Consider the following 13,228-nt stretch of genomic DNA (forward strand, 5'->3'; position numbering starts at 1 on the left):
AAGCAGGGTTCCTTGAGGAGGGATTCCCCCTTTGCTTCCTCTCCTCTTCGAGCCAGAGAGAGGGAGAGGAGGCGGGAGGAAAGAGACCCTCTCCCCCTCTTCGCTAGATCTTCTGGGTGTGGGGGGATCTGTTTAGCTCTCAAGAACATCTGAATCCTCTTAGTGCTCGCTCGCCCAGCTGTGTGTGTGAGAGAGGGGGGGAGTTGGAGGAAGAGAGCGAGAGGGTTGCTGGTGGTGGATGAGGACACTGCGGGGCCCTTTTAATTTTAGGCATGAATGCCGAGAGTTGCGTTTCGTTCTGCGACCCAGCTGCTGCCATGGATTCCTTCTACAACGCCGCCTCGCAGGGCAGCGCCGACGGCTCCTCGCCTTTTAGGGCATTCCCCGGCGGCGGAGGCAGCGACAAGTTCAGCCCCGCTTTCCTGGCCAGCAAAGGGCAAAGCTTCGGAGACAGCGGCAGCGGCAGCAGCAGCCCCAAGTGCCGGAGCCGCTACAGCCAGCCGGAATGTCCCAGCCTCGACGGCAGCGGCGGGCAGCAGCAGCAGCAGCAAGCGCCGTCGGCCGCCTCTTTTAACAAGTATCATCCGCAGCAGCAGCAGCAGCAGCAGCAACAACAGCCTCCGCCGCCGCCGCCTCTCTACGCGCAGAGAGGCTCGTGCAAAAGCCCGTCGAGCAGCAGCCTCAAGCTGCAGGACGCCAGCGGCCACAACGGAGCGCTGCAGCTCTCCTGCTACGGTGAGTTCCCCGAGTCGGTCAAGATGGGCTGTGCACGGGTCTGTAGATTTTTCTTTCTCCGCACCCTCCCCCCCAAAAAACAGCCAGTCTGGACTGCCTGGAGTTATTATTAATTCGTTTCCGTTTTTGCAGGGCTTCTCCTTGCAAATCCGGAGTCACTCCTGCGTCTCTCTTCACCATTTCCACGCTACGTCCTCCGGGGATGTAATTCGGATTTTGGATTCTCCCCACTCTCGCACACGTTCCCTCTCTCCCCTGTGTAGCGTAGAATATTATGGGCTAGATAGATACCTCTGGTCTCCAAAGTGGAAGCCTACGAAAAGGTTCAAGAGATGGGAAGGAAGGGAGACAGCCCCCTTAGGTAGAAAAATGGGTGTTTTTAAGGTATCTTTTCTCTTAGGGTCGCTTGCAGATACCTCCGTTGGCTGGGTCCACACGCTAGTTAAACCCATACATGTTAAGTCAATTGACGTTCATAGGGGTGACCGCCCATTACTGGAAGACATAGATTTCAGTTTAAATTTATAACATTTATATGCATTTATAACAACTTTCTGATGCTTTGGTCCTCGTTATGCCTCCTGTCTCCTTTCCTGGCCAAGTCTTTTCTCCTTGTCTCTCTCCCCCCCCCCCCCCATATGACCAAATTCATAACGATGACTTAGTGCGTTCAAACGTTTCCTGGCTAACGACGCTCAGGTTTCCCAAAATCAGATGTCCTTCGAAAGCAACTAGGTAAAGCTTTCCGTCCGCGAAGTCTGGGTTGGCGGCGGCGACGTGCAGCTTTTCATTAAGCGTCAATTAAATCATCTCCTCCTCGACTTGGCTTAATGAGTCGCCTTAACCCGGATTCGTTCTCGTTACAAGTTTAACGACGCGGTTAAAATGGCAGGCAAATGTTTGCTTTAGACGGTTATTCTGGGAGGATTAATTAGAGATAAGGGATAGTGAAAATTGAAAAATAGAATTATAGAATTATCTCTCTGGGTCTTTTTTCTCCCCTGTCGCTCCTCCTTGCAAACCCGCTCGATTCAAGGCACCTGAGAGCTCACCTTCTGCGCAATCCTAAACCCGTTTATGTCCTATTAAAAAAAAAAAACACCACCCAGAGATTTCAACTGGTCCTAAAAAGCGGCGATCCTAAGTTTACACGTCGAACTTCTCATCTTCGACAAAACTTTCACTAAAGACTCAAACGGGCCAGAGGAATCAGCAATGTAATTCCAAGCGAGTGGAAACATAGTTCAGTCAAAACTGGTCATTTTTTTAACTTCTTGTTAAATCTATTGCATTAAGTTGATCCATTTTGGCTGGATCGTGACCAATAGTGGAGAAGGAAACACTGTCCGACTTGAGCCTATTTCAATACTCCGAAAAGGGTTGCTTCTAGTGTCTGTCTTTGTTACTCCCCCTCCAAAAGCCCTCTTTGTCCCCACTGACTCTATGAGTCAGAGATACAGAGAGGTGATGGAGGATAAATGGCTCAAGGTCACCGAGTGAGCTTCACGGAGGAGCGGGGATTTGAACCCAGAACTTCTTGATCAAAGTTCAGCACTGTCCACTACACTCCCGTCACGCTCCTTTCGATCTCCTTGTCTTTACGACTCAATCTGTCCGTTCCAGTTGCTTTTTCCTAGCCAGGTTTACCTTCGGAGGACGCCCCCCCACCCCCTTCACTCACTTTCTCGTTTCCAAATTCAGAGGACGTCGAAAGCACCTTCCATTTCTTCCCCGCCCCCCCCCCACGGGTTCGGAAGTCTGAGAGTGTTTTCTGACTAGAGGGAAAACCAGAGGGCCTGGGGTTACGTTAACAAGCCATCCATCACCGCAGCAGCAAAAAGCGGTCCCGATTTCTTCCAGCGCTTGCTGGCCTCCTATCCTCCCTCCCTTAGACTCGTTAAACCGGCTGGTTACCTAACAAAGTAGAAGTGGGGCCGGAATTCCCCTCTTCTCGTTCACCCCGTCGGGCTCCCTTTGCAGATCCGCTGCTGAAAGGCAAAGCCTGTGGCAATCGTGTATCCAGTCTAAGCGTTCAGCAGTTTGAGGTTAGGGGAATTCTGACACTCTGGGCTGCTAAGCCGGTTAGTAATAAGGAAGGTAGGAAACCCAGCGTGAAAGGGCCTGTTTTTTAAAAACAAAACAGTTCTTTCTGCTACAGGTCTGGGAACACTCCAGACAGGGCATTTTGGAAAGGTAGGAATTGAATTCCCTTTTAAAGAAAAGCACTCCGTGTGTGTGTGTGTGTGTGTGTGTGTGTGTGTGTGTGTGTGTGGTGTAACAGTGTAATCCAATGCATGCCTGCTCAGAAATACATCCCATTAAGTTCAACAAGGCTGACTTCCAGGTAAATGGCGAAAAGTTTGCATCCCAAATGAGCTTTCTCCCGGCGCACCCCACCTTGACAAAATCTGGAGGGGGGCAGCAGTCCTCACCCAAGGACCATTGCCTGTTGACCGTCTCTGTTGATTTCCAGGGAAATCAAAATACTGTACTACTGAATTAAATTATGAATCTGGACATTGGGAGGGGGGATACAGAGCCCAGAGACCACCCTCCGTCCCAGAAAGTCTCAAGAATTAATTTTATGGCAGGATGTCGCCTTCGCTTTTACTACATAGGGCAAATTTAGTGGTGAGCGGGTTTCCTCTGCGAGGGACCGCTCAGCTCCTCAAGAAACAGAAAAGGCAGCTGTCGAAACATCTTGCGGCAGAGGAGATCGGAAGGAGGCAAGCCACACCACAAGTCCCTGGTGCCACTAGGAGGGAGAGAAGAAATAACAGATTTCGGTTCCATCCTGCCTTTTAAAAAATTGTTTACACTGCCTTTCCGAAAAGCGAAGTGACTCCGAATTGGGCTGCGAAGCAAAGAAGCTCCAGGGAGGCGGTGCATGAGGAGAAAGAAAAAGAGAAGGCAGATTTACTGCTCGAGAAGGCCAAGGGCGGCCGAAGTCTCCCGAGAGGCTCGTCTGCTAGGCGATTTCTTCAAAGGCTGCTTCGCATTCCAGGCGCAGCCGCATTTCTACGGCCTGGGACTTCGAATGGAATCCTCGCCGGCGCGCCGAGGGAGAATCCGCGGCAGCCGCTCCGCTCCTAGAGGTGGAGCGCAAGCCATCCTGTCCTGAGTTTGCCAGCGCCAATAAGCGCCGGCTCACCGGCCCCGTAAGAAGTCACTGGCGTCAGCTTTTCAGCGCCCCCCTTCCCCACCCAGAGAATTTCAAGATGATAAATCAGGAGGACGGGGGTAGAGGTGGAAGCGCCCCTTTAGAAAATATTCCCCGACACCTGCCGTGGATCTGTTTTAAATAACCATTTGCGCGCAGTTGGACTCCACTAACAGGCTCTGTTCCGCGGCTCCTATGGGGATTGCAGCCCCAACTGAGTCGAGTGAGCGCTGGTGCTGCCTGCCTCCTTAAACCCACAGGCTTCCAGATTTCCTAAATCGGCTTCCAATCGTACTTCTTCGGCTTAACAATTAATTAGCCGGTATAGTTATAAATCACGATGTGTGGGGAGACGGGTTCCCATTTCTAGATGCTACACGGCCGACGACGTGTTGTTACCACTGACGCCCATCTAACGATATTTTCTGGGGAGGAGAGCTTATTGAAACGGACCGGCCTGAACTTCCGCATTAATGAGCTTAGAAAAATAGCAATAAAAGTAATAGCCAGCTTCATAATAAATCACGATACCCTTCAAAACACACTGAGCAGCGGCGTCTTCGCTGCGATCTTCCTATTTAAAAAATAAGTAAAAAATGGGAGGGGGGGCATAATAAAGACACAGCTACAGAGCACCCAACCCCCTTTAAATCGGAGTTATTCTTTCAAAGTGGAGCTCCTAAATTGTAACATTTTGTGTGATGTGGCTTGAAGGACAAGGGCATTTAATAAGAGCCATCTGGATTTGTGGGGATAATTATTTACAAGGAGCCATTAAGCGAGGAATAGTTTCTGATTAGTAGGGAGAAGGTTGGCTTGGGGGTGGTAGAAAGGAATGGGATTTCTGGGCACACGAACCACACTATATATATACATTTATCGAGAGTAAAAAGATGGATGGATGTTGGCTGCGACGGGATTACCACCTCGCTCCTTAAAGATTCTTAATCGCTGGAGCCGCGCCATTGCTTTTCGAGCTGAGTAAACCATTTATTTGCGGAGTGTCCAGGGTGGGGCGAGCGGGGAAGGAAGAAGGGCCCTGTGCGGTTTCTGCACATACAAAAGCTAAATACATCCACACACGGGCCGCTTCGGCCAGAGCACGACCCAAGCCACCGGCATTTCTACAAGAACTGGAAAGCAAACAGCGGCCCATTTTCAGACGCCGGGCCTGAAAGGCAGCCTTTCTGGGAGAGATCCGCTCCTCTTCGCCATTAGGGCTTCTTCTGCCACCGCCGCGCAATTGCAGACACGGCTCCCGGTTAGCCACTTCTGCAACCGGATCTCTTAACGATTTGTCGGCCTGGGGAATGGCCTCGCACTGCAATAAAGCGCTAATGGCTTCTGAGTGTCGTTCTGGTTAACCAGCGCGGGCGAGACTTGCCAAACCCCAACTCGTGTATTTTCTTCGCCCGGCTTCGGGCTTCCTCAGGGTGGCTGTCGATTGCCTTGCGGATCTTAGGCAGAAGAGGAGGAGATCTGGAAGGAAACCTGCATCGGAGGGAACCTGCCTAGGCTTCAGCGTTGCAATGCACTTATACAGTACACATAGCCTTAAAAAAAACCCATTTGCTTGGCAGGGAAGTCCCGCCAAGTTCCTGGGAAGCCACTTCCACTGAAATCAGCAGGGCTTCCTAGCAGATCTGTTTAGATGGTGAAGAGAAAGGGACCACCGTCCAAAAGTAAAGAAAAGATGTTGGGGTGCCCCGGGGAGTGGGGTTTGGCGATGCGCATTTTCTTCAAACTTTCTCGAGGCTTTTGCAAAATGGAGCCCTGCGGCCTACATGCCTCGTGCGGAAGAAACCCTTCCCTCGATTTCCACAGACTTTCCACGCAGCGTGGAGAATACCCGCATTCCCGTCTTAGGGTAGGGCTGGTGGGCTTAGGGCCTACTCTCCTGAGCTGACGGAAGTTACTGCCAGGACGCTTTCCAACTAGGCCGCAATGGCACTTCCCCGTGTTTTCCCCTTAAGTGCTTTTCCAGCCGGGCCCAGGTCTGCGCTGCTGTTGGTGGGGGAATCGAGGCCCAACTGAGGCTTGTGTTCGTGTGTGACAGAGACCAAGGGGATGTCCTTAAAATAAAATTAATAATGGCGCGGAGCCCGAAGGGTGTCTGCACTGGAAAACTTTCTAGGCTCCTAAAAAGGAAAATACGTGAATTAGCTGCACATAGGGAGCTACATCTACCCTAGAGAACCTTTCCCCAAAGCAGCAGCGCCATGTTTTCTTTATTGAAGCTTGGGCTTCAGAAGATCATCCCCGAAATCAGCAGGGCACGTCGAGGGTGTGAGGAGAGTTTGCCAAGGCCGTCCTCGCAGTTTTTTAGCGGGCCAACCCAGGTGGAAAGGGGAACGTTTGGCTCTGTTGCTCCCTGGAAACGAAAGGCAAGAGCTTCGCGTGTTATTCATCCCGCTAAGGTGGCTCCTGAGGTCTATTCGGCCAATGGAAATGGCGACGGAGCCTCCTCCTCTTCTTTGTGGCTCCCGCATCAAATCCTGCGCTTCGAGCCCCGGGCCTGTTATGGCGCCTCTTGATTTTTGGCTTGCGCTGCTGGTTTTTATTTCATGTTGTGTTGGATGATTTCCCCGTTTCCCCTCCCCAAAGTCCATCTATTTGATTCTTTCTAAACCTGAGAACAATAACCTAACAAGATTTAGCAAAACAACAAAACCCCACCATTCTCCCAGCTGCTCTTCTAGGCTGCCTTTGCTCAATGCCCTTCGCTTTGCAATGTCTGCCACCCTTGGCGCCCCGGACTCTTGACTGTTCTAGCATCCCGAGGGCAAGCCGTGGGCGCCGGCGGTGGGGGAACGTGCCAGGGTCGGTGGGATGGGAGGACGGCACGCTTCCATGGGAGAGAGGAGCCTAATGGGAGCCATTTCCCCACAAAGCGCCCTCCATACATGCCAGTGTATAACTTCGCAGCCTTTGCAGCAGCGGCTTTTTGCTAGATTTAAAAGCCAGCTCACGAGATCATCGCTTTGTCCACAGCCTCGCTAGTTTCAAACAGACCCATCTCACAGATCCCACAGATCCATTTTCCCTCTTCCACCACCAGAACTGAGCAAAACCTCTTCAGAGCAGCGCTGGGTCTGGCTGACAGCCCTATTGGGAAAGGAGTGAGTTAGATCGGTGCGGGGTATCGGAGACGGGAGGGGAGGCTGTAAAACGGTCAGCGCCGCAGCGGAACATACATGCTCAAGAGCAGAGTATGTTAGGATCAGGGTGTTCATGTCAAAATGTGAAGGGAGTGAGTTCCCATAAGCGGCCTTCACCCATCTACCCCCATAGATTGGAGGATAGGGAAGTTTTCAAGGATGCAGTCCTGGTCATTGACGTGTAGCCGGAATCTCTGACTTCAGTAGGCTCACTCCCAAGTGATAACTGTGCACAACGTGTAATTAATACAAAGACATTGCAATCCGAGTCAAGTAAAATGCTTTAGATTCGAATTAAGGGCTTTCACTTTAGTGTGTGCAATTCTTGTACGTAAAGTTGGAAGAAAATAATTATTTGCTTACTGACGTGTGTGTACTTTAGCAAATGGGAAGCGAAGTGACTTCAGATAAGCAATGGAACCGATATCCTGGAGCCTAGTTTTTATTTGGTTTTGGTTTACTAATGAGATTTGCGTGGATAAATGCTCTAAATGTGCCTCTCTTTTCTTAATACGATCCTCTTTACTTTCTTGCTTCAAAACTTCTGGCTGTAGATAATCCCCTCACACAGCAATTAAAATAAAAAGCGTATAGCCTAAGAGTATATACTTGTGTTAGAGGTGTGACGAGGCGGGAGCGCGGCTCGCGAGTGATTTATGGCTGAAAGTAATCTGAATTACTATTTCTCAGTCTTGGGGCTGAGATAAATCATATTTCTGTATAAGGAAATGTATTGCCCTCTTGAAATATGGTTTGGGGAGGAACGGGGCGTTGGGGAGAGGGGTGGGGGTCTCTTTCGAGGCGTGCGAGAGAATGTGCCCTGGGATGTTTGCTCACCGGATTAAGAGAAAGAAAAACTGCTTTTCCTGGCACAGGAAAATCCTAAAGTGCCAGGCCTGGCAGATCATAACGACCTGTTTTATTTTAGAGCGAACAACCAAGGCAGTCTATAAAGCAGTATTGTTTGGGAGGAGTGCGCGCGCTGAGAACGTGGCTTTAGGAATTGATTCTATTTTTTAAAAAATAGAACATAATCATAGAATTGTAAAGTTGGAAGGTACCCCGAGGGTCATCTAGTCCAACCTCCTGCAATGCAGGAATCTCAACTCGATTTCGGGCAATTTTAAAAATGTCCCAAAAACGAAGGCAGCCATCAGGGCCAATGGCGTTGCTGGAGAATAATCCCTAGACACGTTTAGCATCTTGACCCAAGGATGGTGAGCCAGCAGACCTGCTCTTTTGCCCCGCTCGTGTGAATGTCTTGCGAGGGGATTCCGTGTCCTGGCCTTGTCAGGTCAGAAAATAAGAGAAAGTGGTGGGGCCAGATCTAGTATGGATACTTGTGGCCCTCCCTCCAGAAGTTGTTGGGACTACAGCTCCCGACATCTGTGAGCATTAGGCGCGCTGATCGTGGCTGATGGGAGTTTGAATCCAACGACCGTCGCAGCGGCGATCCCAGATTCCCCACCCCGGGTCTAGCCTGGCCCGCTGCGGTGGGGCCCAAAGAGTACACCCGCTCTCACGATGCACACCACAGGGTGCCCTAAACAGACACCAGGCGATCCGGATCTGTTCTTTTGAGGAACAAGCCCACTACTCCCAGTGTCGTCTGAGCGAGCGATCTAAACCGTATGGCGAGGAAAGAGGAAACTTGACCCTCCTTCGCACCACCATAATCAGTAGCCAGCCGCAGGGGACAGCCCTTCCCGATCGCCACCTGGGAATCTGTCGGACGCCCAACGCCACTGACTTGGGATCTTCTTTTGTCCTCTCAGATCAGGCAGAGTAGAGCAGCGATCCTTGTCGCTGCTATGGTAAGCTCCTGGTGACTTCTGCATTTCATTTCCCTCTGATCTCACTGCATGCAAAACCGCTACGACCCTGTGTTTGGATACACCTGTAACTCAGGCGACCGCATTGCATGCGTCTGATGAAGTGGACGCCAGAATGAATGTTTCTGGGTACCATCAGGCTCCTGCTTTTATTAAAAGAGGCAAACAAGTCTGCCCTTTTGGAAGTGGCGATCTTATAACGTTCACGGAAGATGTTGCAAACCATGCAAGGATTTTTGCTGTCACTCGCTCCTAGGAATAAGTACAAGGAGAAACGGACACCAGGCTTGTAACAGATCGCGCTGTCCAAAAATAAGGTCCAGGTGAGGAAGATACAGGTCTCTTCATCTGGTTCCTCGTGACTCCCAGAAGCCACCTATCTGGGGGGAGAAAAATGGTCGGGGGGCGGCGGCGGAGGGCTGCAATCGCATACCCACCAACCTGAGAATAAAGGGGACTTACTTCTGAGTAGGTGTGCATGCGATTGCACTGCAAGCTGAATCTGTGTCTATCCTTCCACGATCTCAGTGATCCCCCTTTAATATTCTCTTTGTCTTGGACAAAACCACACTTTTAGAAGTTATTTGTTTGCTCTTCTCTAAAGTCTTTAAAAGTCAATCAGGAGGATGCAATTACTGTGACGCTCAAGTTCGAGGTTATCATCTATCCCCACCACCACCATAAAAATTGGTGCGTGTGTGCGGGATCTGTGTACAGAGCACAGTCTACACAGAGAAATTTCCTGGAGCAAACTATTCATTTTATTACGCTTCCCAGTGGGTTGGTTCAGAGTTTTAAAGGTTACTAACGACGAATTTCTGTAGAATGGTGCAGATAAAAGGCATTTCCGTCTTGCAGAGGGAGGAGGCGTTGCTCTGATAACTCTTAAAACTGTTCTTTAACCAAGATCGTTTGCCTCCATCCTCTCTTATGGATGGAGAGGATATTTGAAATTGCATCGTGGTTTGTGAGCTCGCCACGACAAGATTGGCCTGCTTCTGTTTTAATGATTTAGAAATACTGTAAGGGGCAGTTTAAAGAGACTCAAAGCGAAAGGTGGATGAGGTCAATCCGGTGGTCTGTTGAGAGTGAGAAGAGGAATGCTAGAAAGCCTGTCCTCGGAAGAAAGTGAAAACGGAGCAGTCCACTTCACAAAATAAGCCGAGAACCGGTTGCCTTTAACTTAACGAAATTCAGCCAGGAAATCGGGGCTTGGCGATTTTACGGGAGGGAGCAAGAAAACCACGTAAAAGGAGGAACTGACTGCTTTGACCCTCCAGATGGAATTGGACCACAATTCCCACTTGTCCCACACAGCACAGCCAATGGTCAGGGATGATGGGAGCCGCAGCCCAATAACACCTGGAGAGAGACAAATTCCCCATCACAGGGCTATAGATTTTTTTCCTTTATTCTCTATCGACAAATCGAATGATGGTGCAACTGACTAGCAAAGGGTGACAGCTTGTAATAAATAGGCAGCTGAACTGGAGGAATTCATGTGCCAACCACCTCTCCTCGTTCGAGCTATCTTTTGCCACGATTTGCAGGAGCTGTCTGAATCGGTTCTCTTCGTGGCATGAGAGGCAGCTCTGTGTGCGGTGCTGGGAGATCCAATTGAATTAGATCTTTTCTCAGAACCTCGGTAAGGGGTTCAGAATCTGCAATTTATTCCTACCTGCTGCTCATTTGGATCTGTCATTCAGGACCAACAATATGCTTAGGGTTGCTACTTCTGCTTCTTCTTTTTGTATCACTGTGCTCCTGTACATGAGAGAAAGAGAGTATTTTCCTGGCATTGAGACACAGTGTTGGAGCTGCTGTTGCTGGTCCCACAATGTTCTAGGAGCTTATGTGGGATTTCAAATGTGTTAAGTTTCATCAATCATCACCATGTAAAATAAACGTATTCTGGACTTCCACAGTCAGCCCATCTCTGAGTCTCTGAGAAGGATCAAAGCACCTGCTTTGCATGAAGAAGGTCCAATGCATCTCTAGGTAGGGTTTGGAGAAACCCCCTGCCTAGAATTCTGGAGAGCTGGTGCCAGTCTGTGCAGACAATACAGAGCTAAATGGAGCAATGATACGTCTCTGTGAAAAGACTGGCCACAGACTTGGCTTGAGGAGCACATAGCAATCTCACCAGTGTAAACATGCCTCTTTTGCAAAATTGTCACTGTGAAGCTGGATACCACAGACCTGTAGAGCTCTAATTTTCATTTTGCTGATCTAAAGGGCTGCTACAGCGGTGTGAACTGAACTCTCCCTAATCTTGTAAAATGCAGGTCTGAGATGAGGAGTGTCTCTTTCAAATAGACTCACTTTCATCCCTATCTGTACCCCGGGGAACTTGAAGTATCTGGATTTAAAGCTTTAGATACACCCTGGCCTTTAACATATTGGGCATATGCCCCATGGATTGCAGTGGAATAATGGAGAGGAGACTGCCAATCTCAAACACATTGCTGAGTGTTCATTGCATCACCAATGCTAGGGTGGGTGTGTTATCATCAACACCACTTTTGGGAATGGTCACTGTAGTTCTTTTATAGCCAAGGTCATGTCTATTTAGACGTCAGACTCATTGAGCTGAAGAGATTTATTCCTAGGTAAATTGGCACAGGATTGCAGCTTTAATGTAGTTGCCCCAGACTGTATTATTGACATTTCATTTCCCTCTGACGTCACTGCTTACATATTCCTCACCACCTCTCATCTCTTTCTCTCCCCGCACCAGCCCCATCCTGCCAACAGGATAACAAATCATGTATCAGATGAAATGGACTCATTTACTTGCTAGGAAATTTGTTTTTGTCTGCTTCTTACTTGCTTGTTTTGCTTTATTTTGATGTGTTAAAAACTTGGTATCACTCACCTGTGGCCTTGAAGTGTTCCAATCTTCTCCAGCACCCCCTTTTCCACTGAACTGTGTATTGGGTGTGAATAAGGCTGAGTCCTTGGTGAAGTGACTGTATGCGCTTTAGATGTTGGTGCACGGAAGTTCTGTCTCTCTGTGTGTTAAATCTGTGACAGTTCATACACACATGCAAATCATCATGAGGCTGCAACCATCAGGCGATGAACATGTAGGGATGTCTTGAAAGAGCCCTTTGAATTGATTAGTGCATGATACACGGATGGGAAACATGTGGTCCTGCAGAAGTGTTGAACTACAACTCCCATAGTCATTTATCATTGGCCACGATAGGGCCCAACAACAGTTGGAAGGCCATCTCTGCTGTACCAGAAAGCTGAAGAACAAGTTATGTCATTCAAGCAAAGCAACTTGCAAGTAATTACTAACTTCTGTCTTTTTTGCACGGGGGGCACTTCAGAGAGATTTCCCTCAATGTTTGGTTGATTTCTAGGTGAGAGCACAAAAGGAAGGTGTACAATGATGTACACCCAATGTTCTTGGCTCCTCAACCAGGAATGGGCAACCTGCGGCCTTCCAGATGTTATTGGACTCAGCTCCCATCAGACCCAGACAGCATGGCCAATGGTGAGGGATGATGGGAGTTGTAATTCTAGCAACATCGGCCAGGGGCGGCACAGGTTGCCCATTCCCGCTTCAGAACAAGGGTGGTGCAGTGTTGAAGTTGGCCTGGAGATCCAGGACCCAAGGTGAGGAAGGGGCAACAGTCCATCCTGAAGCAAGGTTAGGGAAGAAAAATATCCTGATAGTGGTGGGACATTCTAACCAGCTCTTGCAAAGGAGAGATGTTGTCTTTTAAGTGGCACTGCACCCATCATAGCAATGTCCCTGATTTTTGGATCAAACTTATACAGTGTATTGAAGATGGCTACTCCCCCCTGCCTCCAAATTATAGGAATGAAGGAACCATGGATATTGTTGTTGGCATCCATCTGTCTTGGGGGACAATGGAAGAATGTGTGCCTTTGGGGGGTGAAGTCAAACCACTGGAGAGTTACATGTATGCTTTTTCCATAGATATAGTGTCATCTAAAGAGGCAAAAGGGACGTGGGTGATGCTGTGGGTTAAACCACAGAGCCTAGGGCTTGCCGACCAGAAGGTCGGTGGTTCGAATCCCCGCAATGGGGTGAGCTCCCATTGTTCGGTCCCTGCTCCTGTCCACCTAGCAGTTCGACAGCACATCAAAGTGCAAGTAGATAAATAGGTACCGCTCCGGCAGGAAGGTAAATGGTGTTTCTGTGTGCTGCTCTGGTTCGCCAGAAGCGGCTTAGTCATGCTGGCCACATGACCCAGAAGCTGTACGCCGGCTCCCTCGGCTAGTAAAGCGAGATGAGCGCCGCAACCCCAGAGTTGTCCGCGACTGGACCTAATGGTCAGGGGTCCCTTGACATTTACCTAATGAGGCAA

The 13,228-nt window shown here is 49.4% G+C and overlaps 1 protein-coding gene across 1 annotated transcript in view; it reads left to right on the top strand.

The window, feature by feature from the left end:
* Positions 1-6: 6 nt before the first annotated feature.
* The window catches only part of ALX4 (ALX homeobox 4), a 67,042-nt gene continuing 53,820 nt past the window's right edge, over positions 7-13,228 (top strand). Inside the window, exon 1 of the mRNA XM_083751837.1 lies at positions 7-735. Within this exon, the coding sequence (XP_083607963.1) occupies positions 273-735 (463 nt within the window). The 5' untranslated portion in view covers positions 7-272. The remainder of the gene's footprint in view (positions 736-13,228) is intronic.

This window comes from Podarcis gaigeae (assembly GCF_964106915.1).
Source record: "Podarcis gaigeae genome assembly, chromosome: 1".
Lineage (NCBI taxonomy): Eukaryota > Metazoa > Chordata > Lepidosauria > Squamata > Lacertidae > Podarcis > Podarcis gaigeae.